Raw genomic sequence first — 19,077 nt, 5'->3', positions numbered from 1 at the left:
GCCATTTTCTTCCAAAAATGTGTCAAATGTCATTTCCACCATAAAAAGAATGCCCTGTCTTATAAAAACAGGATATTTCCAAAAAATAAATAAATAAAATAATAATAATAATAATAATAATTATATATATATATATATATATATATATAATTCATATTTCCACATGATGTGCCCACTGCTGAACGTTAAAATAACAAAATAAATTACAATTATTTTTTCATGAAAAAGTGTTTTCTTTTGCAGTGTTTTCTTTTTTTTCATGCTTAGTAGTTCATGTTTGTTTTTAAAATATTTTCCAAAAAAAAAAAAAAAAATCATTTTTAATCCAGTTTGGTTATTTTAGTACATCAAATTAAATGCAAGCTATATTTGGAAATTATTTATACATATATACGTTAAATTTTTTTGTCATTAAAATAATTTATATTGGGTTTTTTTCACACATTTGTTCATCCATCAGGCAAAAATCACAAGTCTGATCAATAAGAAAAGTATAGACCATGGTTTGAGGTACTGTCATGTCTGTAGCACAAATATTGTAAAGTTGAGTACAGGGGTGAAAGTCTAGTAAAATGCGGCCACTAATGAAGAAGTACAATGCCTGTCAATTCACATCCTGATTTATACCCTCAATGCTGACGTTGCTTTTCAGGATATACATGATAATTAATTCAGAACTGGAAATGGTCTTTCAATACATCACTCAAAACGACCATTTGTGTGACTGATGCATCTCATTAGCGGTGGATGTGCAGTGCACATGCTGTCCAGACTCTGAAATACCCTCAGTTGTCTGCATTTCAAAGACACAATGTTCTTTCTGAATAAATAGAGCTGCGGCCTGCAGAATGACAGATAGCCTTCCTCAGTCTTCTTGATTATTCATGTCTTTGTGAAGAATTGCTGTGTGATGATGAACGTGTATATATACATCTCAGGCAGGTTTTCACATTTTAAGCATGTTTAAACTTTCACTTTTGCACCTGATTAACAACGAACTGCAAAATTCATGCCAATCGATCCATTTTTCACGGTAATGGGGAAGGTGTTTTAATGAGAGGAGTAGAAATAGCTTCAGCATATATTTTCTGCTTCCTCATCCACACATCTATGAATGTGTTTTTAACCCAAAAATAAATTTCTAGTCACTTTAGTAATTAGAGAATGAATGATATATGTATATCAAACAGGACCATTGATGAATCCAAATGTGACCATTCAAGATTTTGATACTGAACATTCTCTGTTCAGTCTAGTTCTGTAAACCTTCCATAAAGAAATAGCCAATTCCATAAATTCCTGGCTAACCAGATACAAACATTGAAAAGTCCATATTCTGGGAACATTCCGGGAATAAGAAACCAATGTTCTATGAACGTTATTGGAACCAAAAAATTGCTAGCTGGGTTATGAGATTAAACACTTTTTTATATGAATGCTGAAATGTTTTGTGGACCATATTACTTTTTTTTTTGTTTTTTTTTGTTTTTTTTTTACTAATTCAGTAAAAGGTTTTCCACATTATATGTCCACTGTTAAATGTTAAAATAACAAAATAAATTAAAAGTATTTTATTTTGTAAAAATCATTATCAGGGATTACTGGTGAAATAAATACATTGAATGAAGGATAAAAACATCTGCAAAATCAATAACATGTTAACAAATCTCAGATGCAAGAGTTTCAAAAAATGTTGCTTACTACATATGCATTAGGAAGTTTAACTTAATTAATTCATACCTCAGTCCAGAGCAGATTCAAATCATGTTCTGTGTTCGCTAGAGTCCAGGGGTTTCAGGGAAGGCTGAGCTCTTTGCGTTTATTGAATTGGCATGGTAGAAGTGACTTGCATGGAGAGTTTCGAGTTGAATGCTTCCCCTCCTCTGTGGCCTCTGGTGATGTGGGCTTCTGAAGCTCCAGGGACCCGGGCTGTGTGAAATGAATTTCCCTGCTCAAGTAAATCCTGCAGTGGAGACCGGGTCCATCTCACTTCAGACTATAAATTCAGCCCTTAAACAAACTCATTCTCACAAACCTTATTTACTAATCTGTTTATTTCACCTATAAAGCACACATTAATTAACAGCTGCTGCCCAAGGAAAGAAAGAAAGAAAAACAATAACAATAAATTCAGAGTAAAAAAAAAAAGTTCAGTGACACTTTTCAATGCCCCTTTGAATTAAAAGCCTGAGATAATAAATACATTTTTAACCAAGTTTTAAATGTAAATAAAGTTGGAGCTGCTCTAGATCTAGATCTTTCTCAAGATATTTAATAGAGAGAAATATCTTAAGCCAGAAGTCTCAAGTGGAAAAAGCTGGATTTAATGACAGCATTTATTTGCTTATCAAATTTAAAACTTTGCCAAATAAAACACCCATATTTTTTACCGCCATCTTATTGTACGAGACCAGAGGTCCAAGATTAACACTCTCACTCTCACCAAAAATAATAATCTCTGTTTTATTTTCATTAAATTGTACGAAATTTAAGGACATCAAGGCTTTTATGTCATTTAAACATTCTAAAATAGGAGTTAGAGCATTCTTATTTTTCTGTTGTAATGGTAAATAGATCTGCGTATCGTCTGCATAACAGTTAAATGAAACATTATTCTTCTTTAAAATGGACCCCAAAGGGACCATATATAAAGAGAAAAGTAGCGGAGCAAGAATAGACCCATGCGGGACACCACAGAAGAGAGGAGCCGAAGACGATAAAAATTCCCCAACATTTACTGCAAAGCTTCTAGTTGATAATTACAACTTCAACCATTAAAGAGCCACTTCTTGGATATCCTACATATTTCTTAAGACGAGAAACCAAGATAGTGTGATCAACAGTATCAAACGCAGCACTAAGATCGTGCCGCAGGCCAATAACATCCCACAGAGGTGTCCAATCCGGCCCGCTGGATTTATTTATAAAATAATGAATAAAACAGAATTTTGAAAAGTAAATAAACTGTATTTGCTGCAATATTTTATTTTGAATTGAAAGCGGAACAAATTGCTCATTTATTTATGTTGATGTTATGCCTCGGGATTCGGGATACACGTACGTTTTAAAGCGGCGCCAGAATCTCGAGCAGAACAAGGATAATGTGATGATAGCTGCATTGTTACTGATGCTGGTGTGGCAATTTACTGGTGATTTTAAACCTGTCCAAAAGCCATTTGCTTAGAAGGGCAGACAGGCTTTTAAAGAGAAATCGCCCAGGCTACGTGCAGTTATCAATTCCTGTCCGGTCACCATTATTTTGCAAAATACATTTTCCTGGCTCAATGTCTTTTGTTGAACCTGGATCAGCATTGCTGTCCAAAAATATAGACTAAACCCAATCCCTACCCTTAAACCTAACCCTACCCATAATTTATTCCTAAAAACAGTGTGAAATGATAGCTGATTAACAAGGGCGTAGACACACCTAACCCTGATCATAAGCCTAAAACAGATATTTCCTGAAAAGTTATCCCTCAATCCTGATTGGTTAATTGGAATGTTGTTCCAGGAGCAATGAGGATGTTGATCCAGGAACATGTTGTAACTGGTAAAATCACGCTCACCATTCCAGTCCTCACGCTCCTCAGCTCTGTTTCTCTTTAACACACATAATTCAAATAATAACATGGTCCCAACACAATGTTCATTGCTCCCCACTCCCCGAGCAGGGTAAATATGTTTACTTCACTTTAGAACATTCAAAATGTGGCAAAATATACCTCAGTAAATAAATACAATTTAAATTCACGTCTCACACACTACAGTGCAATTTTAATATATATGTTCACTTCTTACTGGAATCATGGGGGAATATCCTGTGATGTCCACTTCGCAGGGCACTTAAGTTTGAATAGAATAAATGTCTGAAGCAAAAAGAGTATTTAAGAGTAAATATAAGAGTATTGCTTTCCCGAATGCCAGCACGATCGCAAATTAATTGATTTAAAACAACAACTCAACAAACAAGATGCTAGTATTAAGTGTGTTATATTAGTCGCAATGCTGTCTATCTCTGTTTTGGCAAGAAAAAGTTTTTAATAATGCTGAGTAATTGTGCATCTCAAGAGTTTGTTATATTATATATTAACATTGTTAAAAGTATTATCCATTGACTCACTAAATGTGAGTCAGCTTTAGTTGAGAACAGACGTCACTCAAACAAGACACTCACCTGTTGTCTGAATATGGCATCTGTTGCGTTTCATTAAAAAGCTATTAAAAGCCAGAGGGTGATTTCACCTTCAGCAGGACCATCCGTCCCGAATCACCTTCATGTCCCTGTGGGATCACATCCCTGATGATACACCACTTGTCAGCTCTCAGTGAGAAAGTCAACTTGTTGGATATTTGTCAAAGGCGTGAGATATAATCAGGCAGCCAAGTGCATAGAAAGTCACTTCCCCTTGGATGAGCTTGACTAATGTTCACAAAGTAAAAATCCTTCTTTTTCAACTGCAGAAAATCTTTGGATACTTTCCCCCATCGCAGGATGACCCTACCACGAGAAAAGGGCCGGCGACAGGCAATTCGTGGACCGGCGTTCATGTTCAACGACCGTGGCAGCAGCCTCACGGCAGAGGAAGAACGCTTTTTGGATGCGGCAGAGTACGGCAACATCCCGGTGGTCCGGAAAATGCTGGAAGAATCACCCACGCTCAATGTGAACTGCGTCGACTACATGGGACAGAACGGCCTACAGTTGGCCGTTGGCAATGAACACCTGGAAGTCACCGAGCTGCTCCTGCGGAGAGACAACCTGGCCCGTGTCGGGGACGCACTCCTGCTGGCCATTTCTAAAGGTTACGTGCGTATTGTAGAGGCCCTGCTGGGACATCCGTCTTTTGCGAGCGGCGAACGACTCACCCGCAGCCCCTGTGAGTTGCAAGACGACGACTTTTACTCGTACGACGAGGACGGCACACGTTTCTCGCCCGATATCACGCCTATCATCCTGGCCGCCCACTGCCAGAAATACGAGGTGGTACACATGCTGCTGATGAAGGGCGCCAAGATCGAGAGACCGCACGACTACTTCTGCAAATGCGCTGACTGCACAGAGAAGCAGAGGAAGGACTCGTTCAGCCACTCGCGGTCCAGGATAAATGCTTATCGTGGACTGGCCAGTCCGGCGTATCTCTCTCTGTCCAGCGAAGACCCAGTACTAACCGCGCTGGAGCTGAGCAACGAACTCGTCAAACTCGCCAACATCGAAAAAGAGTTTAAGGTAGTATTGCCACCATTGTGGAACTGGATTACCATGCGTTTGTTTTTGTTTTAATAACATGTCTTTTGAATGTTTTAATTTGATTTGCATAAGTGTTTTTATTGGCCACATGCACACTGCAAATATTGGGAGTCGCAACCGATTTTAAATATAAGAGCGAATTAATCAACTAAATGATTAAAGTGCATATAGAAATAATGCATGTACTGCATTATTGTACTGCATTCCATATAAAAATAAAACAGGAGCCCTGATTCACACCTGAAGCAACAATGTAAAATAATGTCGGGAAAAAAAATTTAAAATGCAGTTTTGTCATGAATTTTTCTCAGATTGCGTTAGTTAATCACATCTTTGAAGTGATGAAGCAATAAACACATGTCTGATTCATGAAAAAATCACTTGGTTTTGATGAATCAGTCAAAAAGATTTACAAAATGATCTTTAACTCATTTGTGAGACTGGGCTGTAATTGTATTTTTAAGCTTGCCCCATATGTTTTTTTTTTCTTTAAACACTTTTTATTTAAATGTATTTGTAAATGTTTTGACTCTTTATTTTCCTTTAAATATTTTGCAGAATGGTTTTTACTGGCCATGTGTGCACTGCTTAGTTTAGGGAGCTAATTTTAATATAAGAGTGAATTAATCTTAATTATTTCACTTAACAAAAAAAAAAAATATATAATGATAAAATAAAAAATTATATAGGAGTCGTACTGTGATAAATAAACATTTTGTGTAATTTATCAGTGTATCTGGTTGCATTAATCACATCTTTAAAGTGACACAGCATGAACCGTGATGTCTGATTTGTAAACAAACGACTCTTTTGAGTTGGTTATGATGAATCAGTCAAAAATAGTCACAAAATATTTGTGATTTTAATCAGGTTCAATATATAAATCATTCAAAGCCCTTTCTGGACTGAGTCATTTTAGTTTGTCTTATTACCTGTGTGAATGTGGCCAGTTGCAAGCTGCATTTTATTGCATTTTTGTTGTTGTCGTTAAATTTCCTTCTCCATCCCAAACTCTCACAGAATCAGAGTTCGTCCTACGTTTGCTTCACTTATCTTAACATTTATGTCCATTTTAACTGCATTTTAACTTCTGTTACGTGTGTGTCTGTTTGTGTGTGCTGCTGCCGTCAACAGGATAAAAAGAACCGTAATAAAGAGACGTCGCAGCACAATGGCTTCTTTCTGGTAAATATGTTCGACTACATAATATTCAATAACTCAGACTAACAGTAACTGATTGTCATGCTTGCTGATTCAGCTTTTATGTCAAGGCTGGCCTGTCTGCTTGTCTGGACAATCGAATTGCTGAATTGCTATCAGTTTTTGCAGCAGCAGAAGCGTGAGACATGTTCAGTGTAGTGCAGAGCCAGAGATTGACTCCAGATAAACTGATCTCTCTCTTCAGCTCTGTTCAAGATCCTTTTATTTAAGAATGAATCATTTGTTGTTTTTTTTATTAAGCTGCAAACTCATTTATGCTTTCAAAGTTCACTTATGCACAAAGAAAAAAATATATAATAATGCATAAATGTATGAATCTCACAAAACGCAAAATTTTTCAAATGAAATTCAAAATAATATATTTTAAGAAAATTAAGACATTTTGTAGAACCATAAGATTTATTTATTTATTTTTTTTTTTTTTTTTTGCATTGTGACATTTTCTTGCAGCTAAACACGCCTCCTTACTGTAATGCAAATCTCTGTTGTTGTAATATTAATATATATATATATATATATATATATATATATATATATATATATATATATATATATATATATATATATATATATATATATATATATATATATATATATATATGTATGTATATATGAAGAGTTCAGATGCAAAAGCCTCTAAGTGCCATCTGAAATTTTCATCTAAAATTAGGATTTTTATCAGGCTCCTATATTTATGTTCAGTTATTTCACTTTCATAACCTGGAAAAGGATCTGCATTTAAAGTAAAATGACTTAACCTAAGCATAGGAGCTTGATAAAAATCCTAATTTTAGCTGAAAATTTCAGATGGCATTTAGAGGCTTTTGCATCTGAACTCTTCATATATATATATATATATATATATATATATATATATATACACACATCATGTTAGTTATCTATAATTTGATTTAAATCATCATAAAAGTCGGATAACTTTACACTAATTTTAATATATGAGAATGTATATATATATATATATATATATATATATAAATCTATCTATCTATGATAGATAGATAGATAGATAGATAGATAGATAGATTTAGTTATATACCGTAGTTAATTATAATATCCTAATTATAAAATGTTATTTATTTTTGATTTTGGAGTGAAATATGACCTGGACATTTCTGTGAGATTCACCTAAATATTGCTAAGTTCTTGGTGTATATTTTTACATTTTGTCTTATTGAGCAAATAAACGTCACGTCATCACATGCAACTATTGTACACCCATCATACTTGCGATGATAGCCGTCATAATGCCTGGTGTCTGATTCTCATATACTGCAGCATATGCTCAGTAACATTGCTTTTCTCGTACTGATAAGAGGTTTGTTCACATCCTGGTGGTGTGAGAAGGTATAATATTCTCCCACAGAGAACAATAAAGCACACAGCATGTAATGTTTTAAACAGAACCTCAGCAGCGCTGCATGCTGGGAGATCACACTGATATGACGTCTACCTGATGACTATCAAGTGAACCCTGTGGAGGACCACGCTCTGTTTGATTATGCTTATTCAATACTGTCAATAATGTTTTTAAATGAAGCAAAGAACCATTTGGCATCATGAGTTGAGTGTATCTGAGGTTAACAAGTGAAGTATTGACTTTTCCTCATGGTAAAGGTGCAGCTGTGGTCTAATGGTTAGAGAGCCGGACTAGTTACCCAGAAGGTTGCTGGTTTGAGTCTCTGTGCTGGCAGGAGTTGTAGGTGGAGGGAGTGAATAAACAGTGCTCTCTTCCACCCTCAATACCCATGGCTGAAGTGCCTTTGAGCAAGGCACTGAACCCCCAACTACTCCCGGGCGCTGGATCTATAGCTGCCCACTGCTCCGGGTGTGTGTTCACTTCTCACTGCTGTGTGTCTGCACTTGTAGACTATTTAATTGATTGGATTTTAATGAAATGTTAATTCTTACTGTGAAATAATATGTATCTCTAAGTCATTTACATTGAGCCCAGTGTAACAGAAGCAAATATAGGGAGAATTTTGATTTAATGTTGACTATAGCTTACCATTTTCTGTTGTTGTGATGCATTTTACGATTATGTATGCTCTTTTCTGCTACACAGAGTTTTCTAACAATGCAAAATATTTAAAGTGGACCCGAAAAGCTGCGTGTTTGTAAGAAAAAAAATCAATTATTATGGCTTACTTCAAACTGTTAATTCTGGCCAAAATATGAGTCCATAATCCATAATAATGCACCTTAGAAAAATCCATATCCTGCTGTCCTCCCATATCAAATCCAGCAACACATTTGTTCAAAAATGTTTTGGTTTTGGCTTGTTTACTGTGCTTCATCTGTGCATATTTCTCTTTCTGTTTCGGACAAGGCAACTTTTTCCACTGGAGAAAGTAATATTCTGGATAGAGGTGGATCGTTTATTTATTACATAGAAACATGCAACTTTTCACTTCACAAGATTAACTGATGGAATGAAGCCTTCAAGTGACAAAGTTAAGTGTTTGTTTTTGGTTAGTGGTTTATTTTGATGATTAATGTAATTCTCAGTGATTCCTCTCAGTGGACATCTGTGTAATATGTGTGAACATACATCCACTGAACACACTAACACTTCAAACATGATGAAGAACATTTTGATGTTAATGCAGAGAAAAAGATCCTGCAGCATTCGACACCTGCAGATCCAGAAACTTGAGTTGCTATCTTATTATATAATGAAACGACAATAATACAAATGTACAAATGTTGTTGGGATCACATCAGGTTTTGTCGCTCACCAGCTAAAAATGTTTGTTGTGTAATGACAGTAATGTTTCGATACCAAACAGGAGAGCAGCCACTGACCTGAAAGATTTCCTATTCAAGGACAAACACGTTTTCTAGGAACAGAACAGAATATTGCTTTCAAAGATAATTGCAGTGGTTCTGTAAATATCACAATCATTACAATCATAAACTCCCCCTTTGGAAAACAGATCTTTGCAAAATGTTCTCTTTCCACGATAACTATTAGGGCTGAATGGTGTTGTGTTTGGAGTCTGATGGATTCTCCTGCTGCTGCCCTTGAGTCAGACGTTGCAGTGGTTGTTCAAGCCTGACAAGCGTTTCACCTGAAAGGCCCCTGTAGACCGTGAGCTCCTGTTCTACAGTGTTCAAACAAACCTTCTCTGCTCTTTCTCTCCTTCTCTACAGAATGACTACAGGAAGCTGTCTATGCAGTGTAAAGACTTTGTGGTTGGCGTTTTGGATCTGTGCAGGGACACGGAGGAGGTGGAGGCCATCTTGAATGGAGATATATCCGCCGAGCTCGAGGAAGGCCAGCATCATCGCTCCCTGCTCAGTCGAGTCAAACTGGCAATTAAATACGAGGTTAAGAAGGCAAGTGTCTCTCTAATGATGGGGTACACTGGACTTTTAGGGATGTTTGTTTGGAAAACAAGAAAAATATGTTGTATTTACACAACTAGTCAAACGTTTTATTTTTATTTTTGAATATTTGGTTATATTCAGTAGTCCAGTGGCTCCCATTCCTGGTCCTGGAGAACCCCCAACACTGCATATTTGAGATGTCTCCCTATTCAAACACACCTGATTCAACTCATCAGCTCATTAGTGATTACTCCAAGACCACAAATGTGATAAGAGAGACAACAAAAATGTGCAATGTTGGGGGTTCTCCAGGACCAGGATTGGGAACCACTGCAGTAGTCCGATAGAAGTACAATAAACTGCATCCATCCATCATAAAAAGTGTCGCAAACACTCTGGGAGGTAAATAAAGGCCTTCTGAAGCAAATCGAAGCATTTGTGTAAGAAAAATATTTGTATTTGTAATGTAAAGATAAACCATAATAAGATTAATAATAATAGATTAATAATTAATAATAGGCATAGAACCATATTTCATGAGAACCACGTTTTGTTTATAGGAGCAAAGGAAGCAAAGTTTCCTTTGTGTAGCAAAGGAAAACCAGTCTCATCTTGGCTTAAATTGAAATATTCCAACATTTTTCTTTACAAATCCAGGCTTGCCATCACAGGAATTAATAACAAATAAATTCAAGTTGCAAATTATTCTAATATAGATTATATGCATTAAAATTGAAATTATATTTCACTTTTTTTATATAAAAAATAATTGCAGCTTTGGTGAGCAAAAGAGAGTTAAATATAAAAAAAAAAGAAAAGAAAAATCTTAATTATTCCAAACCTATGATGTTTTTGTTGTTGTTGCTATTTTATTTTATTTTTTCGTTTATTCTGTTGCAGTAGCTCATCTGTGCACAATTGTTTTTTAGATTATTTATTTTACAGTTACGCAAGAAAACAAGGCTAATTGTCAATATGATTTCTGACAGAAATGGCGTAGCAGAATGTTTATTCAGAGATAATCGATAGGAAAATGCTCAAAGCAAATCTAATGATGTATAAATGGATGAATCTCTTGCTTTCATACTAACAACACAGCTGACCACAGTATGCATCGCTGGAGTTATAGCTGGGGCTGTAGTTATAAAATCACCTTGTGATTAGTGTTTATGAAAAGCTTATATGCTAAAATGTTATTTAGGATTGCTGGGGATTGGCATTTGTTAAAGCTGCTTAGATTTACATTGACTGGGATATTTGGGTGAAGGATGCTTTGGATTTTCACTGGGAATGGAATGACAAGAAGCAGAGAGAAGCAGATAAAGAGGACCGCAATTAATCACATGTATTTTATTGTAAAAGTGTGAATAATCCTCCATGCCAACTTAGTTTCGTTTAATCACCAGACACACACGTCGTCCATTTCTCTCAAGCACACAAACACACTGTCAGGGATGCAATCCGACGAAGCGTTAATCAGGCTAACAGCTCGAGCGTCACGCAGCCACCCTGACATAAAGTGTCATTTAAAGATGAGATTTCAAGAGCCCTAAACGCTCCCAGGAGGACGTGGAGTGTGAGGCTCTGGGTTGTGTTAGGAAATGAGTTTAGAGTCAACCGTCCACATTACGATGATTAATTCAGCGGTTGCTGTGTGCTTTTTCATGCGTGAGAAGTGCAGCCAGTTAGATTAAAAGTCATGCGGTGGGCGATTGTTTACTTTCAGCGATGTGAATGGCTCAGCTTGCTGCTTGTATTGTCACTTCAAACAAGAAATATTTGTTTGGTTCAAGCATATTGCAGTCAATACATTCTTCAAAGCAAACCACAGTAGGCCGGTTGCAATTTTTACAGAAGGGCCTGAGTGTTATTATGTGCAATAACTACGAGCATTTTGCACATTTCACATTTTGCTCATTTTATTCTCATTCTATGTCTTTCTTTCTGGCATGCTCGGCTATAAAAACAATGGCGTGGACCAAAAATATCAATATTTCAATATTTATTATATTTGTTTGTAAAGGCCTAAAAAGAAACCATGCATTTTATTAGCTTCAAATACATTTTAAACAGTTCCTTTTTATATTATTTTTGAGATATATAGTTGTTTTGTTATTAATATTCAATAATGGCAATAAAACACTACTTAAAATTGAACTGAATTGAAACGTGTGTGTGGGGGAAGGGGGTATGAAGTTACATAAATGTTAGGACACAACGTTCTCTAAGTAATTTATTTAGCATATTTAATGTACTACATACATTAATGTATTATCTGCACACTTTAGGTGACTACAGTATACAGACTACAGTTGTTTATTACAGTATAATAAACAACAAAAACACTACCAGTACTACCATGATGATATACTATATTCCAATAGTAGCCTATGTAAACATCACATAGAAAGTTTTTTATTAATATATTAAATATTATTATATGTAATATCATATTTACATTGTAATATTTCAAATACTACATTGTAATATAATATCAGAGTGTTATATTAGGATAAAATGTCATCTCACATATTTTACATCACAATGATTTGTTCTAGCACGTATATTGTGTTGCATTCAATCAGACAGCATCACACTTAATTCTGGCACTCTGTCTAACTGAGCCTAAATAGAAATCCCCAGAGAAGCATCACAGACATTATTGTAATTCACTAAACTGTGCCTGTCTTCTCCACGATCATCATGAGTGCAGGATCTGTGGCCCGCGGCGGCCCGTTCTGTCCTGTCATTAGTAAAGAGCTGCCCTAGAGCTACAGCGAGAACCATCTGATCCTCAGCACTGAGTGAATGAGTGTGGCCTGCAGAAACAAACCGGCTCATTACAGCACAACGATCAGTGTCAAACACGTCTTTCTCTCTCTTGTAGAGAACGCTGTTGTCTGCTAAAGTCTAAATGTCTGAGACTGTGCTGAGGAAGTGCTAAATTTTGGACTCTCTCTCATAAAATATGAAATGTAAACATATATAATCATTTTAAATAGTATCATACAAATATTTGAATGGAGATCACTTAGATATAATATTCAAATATTCTTTAATAATTTAAACGGTATTTAATGGTAGTAATACATTTAAAAATATGTTAATATTTTATTTGTATTATCAAGGAGAGGCTTGTGATTTTTATTTAGAGATAGTAAGCAGCGACCTAGCAACCAAACATGACACCCTAGCAACCACTTTACAATCTTTACTCCCAGCAACCACCCAAATTACTCTAACAACCAACCAAATCATCCTAGCAACCATATGTAAATTGAAGGATATTTTAAAATATTTTATATATAATACTCAAATATAGAAATATTAGCTGTACAATTCACACATTATAGAAATAATAACTGATTAAAATAATATATATAATTCAGATTTATTGTTTCTGTAACGAGGAGTCAGAGGCGTTCGGATCCATATGCAGCATTTATTAAACAGAATGGTCATACAGGCAGAGATCAGGAATGGCGTCAGGTGTGTCAGGGATAACCAGAATCATAACCAGAAAACAAGCAGATATCGGGACAGGCAGCGGAGAATCAGAGCCGGAATACACAGTCCAAAGGTCAAAACACAGTAATAACAAACACAGGGGAAAAACTCTCAGAAATGTCAGACTGGCTAAACAAGACTTTGCATGTGAGTGAGAGTGAGTGTGCTGCTTTTATGTGTGCGTAAATGAGGTGAAGGTGTGGCAAGGAAATTGGCTGATGAATGAGGTGCAGGTGTGGCAGGGTGATTGTGATGCAGTGACTCATAGGGAATGTAGTTCGGGTGTGGTACAACAGTATGAGAGGTGCTAGTTTCCAAATGAAATCTGGTGATTGATGGGTGGAATGGTCCTGAGTGGAGTGCCCTCTACTGAAGTTTATGGGCACTCCATCTAATGATCTGGACAGTTTCTAATAAAAATATTACTTTTTTTATAAATATTTCTTGTAAAAATATACTTAGTTTCTGAAATGTTCACATAAAACACCCTACCAACCATACATAAATGTTAATAATATTTTAAAATAGTATTACATAATATACACATGTAGATATAGAGGTAATATTTAATCATTACATTAATAATAATTTATTAAAATAATACATATTGGTGTTTTAATATTTATGTGCTATCATTCAATCTACATAAAAAAATTAATACATATAATTTATATTGATTTTATATTTCTCTAAAAATCTACTAAAATTTTCACTCCTATTCCCTTAAATGTTGTATTAGCCCATGTGCTTTAACTGATACTGCTGCTGTTTCCTGAATAATGTCACAGCAAGGTCATGTAGCATGGTTTTGATTTTGGTAGATGGCCTGAGATCATTCACTGTCTCCTGGTATGCGTGGAATCCATTGGTTTTGTCGAGAACAGCCGCTGGAGTTTGGCTTTTCTGCTGATGAGTAAATGTTACTTGGAGGTAATCCAAACAGAGGTGATATGCCCTTGAACAGGTTCCTGAAGGGTCTTCCTCTCAGGTTACACCCATGAGCTTCCTCAACAGCCTGGAGAAGCACCAATCTGATCCGGGTGCACAGCTTTATATCTGTCTGCTGGTGATGCCAACCAACTCACAATGCAATCATGACTCAAACTGCCCCAGAGAGCCCTTTACGTCCTTGAGGAACAGCTTCTGGTTCTCTTAACATTTCTCTCATGCAGTGCACATCACTTTTGTCCAGTACGTCACTTCATTTATCTCCTTTTTTAGACTGCTGCACAACCTCAAAAACTAACTAGTGTCTAAGATTATTCATGCATGTACAGTATATTACAGTATTTTTTTATAATGTCTTCTAAAACGTATGTTTCTAAAATGTTGACATGTCCACTTTTTTTCTTGTGATTACAACATTATTTAAAGTTTACAAAAACGTTTTTTAAGTGCAAATAACAAGACGTTCCAAGAATGTTGATCTCAGATTGTTTTCTCTCAACAGAATGAGAATGTATATAAAATATTAATAAAGCAGTAGCGAACCGTGACTTTTAAATCTTGGCCCTCTCCCCCTACCCTCTTCGGGGGGTTGTGGGAATGGGAAAAGACTCAGAGTCAAGGGCAGTTATGAAGGATGGAGGAACCAGGGAGGAGATGGGGGAGGGGGGGGGGGATTTCTTGGAGTAGGAGGAGCCAAGCACAAGAGCAGAGCCGGAGAGACGAGGGAGCACATAGGGAGGAAAACACACACAAAACAGTCCAAGGGCATGACAACAACGTTTTCGGACACAAACGGGAAACTTTTTATGTGCTTTGCCTATTCATTTACACAACAACTCTCTGAGGACCTAGAGGGCCCTGACGGTTCCCCACTGCTAAATATGGATTAAATGAAACCACAAGTACTAAATCTGATTGTCCCTGTTGTAAGATATGTCGTTCTCTCCCTCTTTCTTTCTCTCTCTCTCTCCCTCTTTCTTTCTCTCTCTCTCTCTCTCTCTCAAATTTTGGTCTGTTATTCATAGCTGTTCTCTCATCCTGAGTTCAGATTCTTTCATATAATTATGTGGATGTATTTTCAAGTAATTTTTTCTGAGACTCAAAATTTATGGCAGTTAGGGATTTATAGGACAACCATGAAATTAACACCTGTTATTCTCTCAGGACTCACATTAATTAACCTACTACCTTAATAGAGAATGGCAGGCACGCAGAAGGTGGCATTTGTGTGTACATGGCCCACAAAAAAACGTGTTGAATTCTCTGACACTGGCATTGAAAGAAGAGGGTTTTGGTGAACTTTGGTTCTAAAACTTCTCATTAACTCTCTTACAGGTAAAACAATTTTCTTAAAAAAAAAAAATGGGTGCCATTTCATTTTACTTTTTGTAAGGTTTTTTAATGCAGTTTTATGCTGTTTTTTTTATTTATTTTTTTTTAGTTGAAGCACATCAAGTTAAACTAAGTAGAGAAACTAGTGAGAAATGTTTTCTTTGCAACTAGCTGAAATAAAATAAGGGAATAGTTTTTTTTATTTTATTTCAAATAATGAAAAGTTTATTATAAATGAATTTCAAGTTTTTACAATATATATATATATATATATATATATATATATATATATATATATATATATATATATATATACATATAGTTATAGTTACATGTGCATTTAATGCATTTAATGCATTACGCTACTCGTGCCTTGTAAATAATGCACATTATAATGCATTGTTTGAGCTCATGAATTATTGTAAACACAGATAGTACATTATGATGCTTATCTATTCATTGCCCACAAAAGTATACAGCCTCAAAACACAAACAACCAATTTCAGTATTTTCATATTATAATGCATTTTAACTTTTGTTCTAATTATACATGAAAAGATATAATATCCTACAATGCACATTATAAATAAATATGCATTATATATGCAGGCATCAAGTAAAGTGCTACCATAATTCTTACTACCTCAAATTAATAAAACCATGAATCTGTCTCTGTTTCTTCAGTTTGTGGCTCATCCAAACTGTCAGCAGCAGTTGCTGACCATTTGGTATGAGAATCTGTCTGGTCTTCGGGAGCAAACCACTGCAGTCAAGTGTCTGGTGGTTTTGGTGGTGGCTCTGGGACTCCCTCTGCTAGCTGTGGGGTATTGGTTTGCCCCGTGCAGTAAGGTAAGTCACATTTAACCCTTGTGCGCTCCTCATTTGAGAGTCACACTCATGGTCTTCACAGTCAAAAGTGAAGTGAAAACACCTGAAATGTTTTTTTTCTTCTAAAATTCTTCTAATCTAATTTATTTTTGTTCAATAATACATATTTTTCTCTTTTTCTTTTGTATTAAGAGAGAATTTCATGTTACTAATAAATATTAATGCAATAATTATGTTTAAAAAATTCAACTGAAAATAGTCTTTTTTTCTAATTTTTTATAAAAAAATTTAATTAATGCAGTTTTTCAGATTAAAATAGAGACTAGGCCTTTAAAATCAAAATTTTTAAGACAGAATAGCACCTCCTGGTGAGAGCAAAAAAACCTGTAATGTCCTGGTGTAACCACTAGATTCCTGAATAGGACTCCATAGAGAGGCTTGTTAATTCCCTAGTTGTTTTTATACATAATTGTTTACTTTTATTAGGTTGTGGGTTTAAATGTATATTAAGACATTCTCAAAGACTACTTTTTGTAAAGATTTTTTGTTGTTGTTGTTGTTGTTGATGATGATTTGAAGTGTTTTTTTGTTTTTTGTTTTTTTTTGCATTATTATTACTACATTCAAACCTGAACACAGAAAGCACTTTGTTACACAAAACATTACAATTATATAAAAATGTAACAAAAATGAGCAGAAATGCTTAGCCAGAGCATAATACTTCTTGGTCTGATCTGATTTTAACCTCTTTTTTCAGTCTTATGACTTAATTTGTCTATAAGTTTATGTATGGAGTCGATCTTTTGCAGTGACCTTTTGTGTCTTGCCCTCCTTGTGCAAGGTGTCAGTGGTTGTCTTTTGGACAGCTGTCAGGTCAGCGGTCTTCCCCATGATTATGTAGACTACATAACTAGACTGAGATACCATTTAAAGGCCTTTGCAGGTGTTTTAATTTAATTAGCTGATTAGAGTGTGGCACCAGGTGTCTTCAATATCAATAATAATAATAATAATAATAAACCTATTCACAATATTCAAATTTTGAATGAGATACTGAATTTGGAATTTTCTTTAGTTGTCAGTTATAAACATAAAAATTAAAAGAAATAAACTTTGAAATATATCAGTCTGTGTGTAATGAATAAATATAATATACAAGTTTCACTTTTTATGAAAGGAATTAGTGAAAGAAATCAACTTTTTGCTGATATTCTAATTATATGACCAGCACCTGTATATATAAATATATATATACCCATTACTCATTAAGAAAATAGGGACAACCCATTTTGGGTGCACCAACTATTTTTCCATCGTTAAAAATAGCACAATAGTAAAAAAAATATTAAAGTCTGGGTCCTATACAGTACCAGTTTAGACACACCTATTTTTATTAATATAGTTTAAGTCATATTTTCTTTGTATATGTGATCTTTGTGAAGTCACATTTGTTGCTATGATGGTTATTATAGTTACCTAAAAATACAATTTAAATTAAGACTATTTTAAAAACCTGAAGTTAATAATTTTAGGTTAGTTATTTAATACATCAGGTTAAACTAAATGAAAAATGAGAACTATTTCCTTGATAAAAGGTTTTTATTTTTATGGTTTTAGCTTTAAGCCGGGTAATATGGTGACACATTTGCAATTCATAATTCACAAAGAAAAAAAAAAAAAAACTTATTTTGTTGGAATACACAGCTACTTTTGAATTGGTGCTATAACAGTCTGTATTTTTCTGTCTAGTAATTTTTTCACAAAACCATTAAAAACGTTTTGTGTTACTTGAAATAAAATAAACATTAACTACAATTAAATGTATATATATTATATAAATTATATGTATAATATGTATATATTTTTATATTAATTTAGTTTACTAGATGTGCAAAAATATCTAAAATTAAATTAATTAAAAACTATAGAGACATGCATTATACTGAAAAAAGATAACAACAAAAATAACTAAAACTTTAAAATTAAAACAGAAAATATAAACATAAAAACTGATTTAAAATATTTATAAAAACTATAATAGTATCTCTAATAATAAAATAACTGCTATCTTCTGTATCTATCATGTTTAAGATTCATGCATTAAGATTCAAGTTTAAAAGAACACAAATATTATTGTATTATTATTAAATTTTATTAAAAAGTATTTCTATTTAAAATGTCACATTTAATTCATTGTGTTACTTGCCAATTCCTTGACATTATTTGTGCAATTAACTAGCAATTGCTTAGTGAAAATTGTGTCAAAGTAAATTTTTCAATTGATTTTCCAGTATAATGAGAATAATGTGCTTGTTATTGAATATATTTGTTGACCTTTTCCATTTTTTTTTCTTCTTCTTCTTCTTTTTTTTCAGCTTGGTAAAATATTGCGCAGTCCTTTTATGAAGTTTGTAGCTCATGCGGCCTCTTTTATCATCTTCCTGTGTCTGCTGGTGTTCAATGCGTCCGATCGGTTTGAAGGCATCACCACCCTTCCCAACGTCACAGTCACTGACTACCCACTCCAGATCTTCAGAGTCAAGACCACACAGTTCTCCTGGACAGAAATACTAATCATGATCTGGGTAGCAGGTAATGCACCAACATTTGCAATCAGTATTATTTAATTTATATGATCTCAGTAC

General features: G+C 34.6%; 1 protein-coding gene across 1 annotated transcript in view; it reads left to right on the top strand.

Moving 5' to 3' along the window:
- Positions 1 to 19,077, top strand: part of LOC113047822 (short transient receptor potential channel 3-like) — a 41,737-nt gene that overhangs the window by 1,033 nt on the left and 21,627 nt on the right. The window contains exons 2-6 of the mRNA XM_026209144.1: positions 4,462 to 5,227; positions 6,383 to 6,433; positions 9,641 to 9,826; positions 16,289 to 16,453; positions 18,808 to 19,024. Coding sequence (XP_026064929.1) covers positions 4,462 to 5,227; positions 6,383 to 6,433; positions 9,641 to 9,826; positions 16,289 to 16,453; positions 18,808 to 19,024 — 1,385 coding nt within the window. The remainder of the gene's footprint in view (positions 1 to 4,461; positions 5,228 to 6,382; positions 6,434 to 9,640; positions 9,827 to 16,288; positions 16,454 to 18,807; positions 19,025 to 19,077) is intronic.

Source organism: Carassius auratus, chromosome 29, assembly GCF_003368295.1.
Source record: "Carassius auratus strain Wakin chromosome 29, ASM336829v1, whole genome shotgun sequence".
In the NCBI taxonomy this organism is placed as follows: Eukaryota; Metazoa; Chordata; class Actinopteri; order Cypriniformes; family Cyprinidae; genus Carassius; species Carassius auratus.
This window is presented reverse-complemented; position numbering and strand designations above follow the sequence as displayed.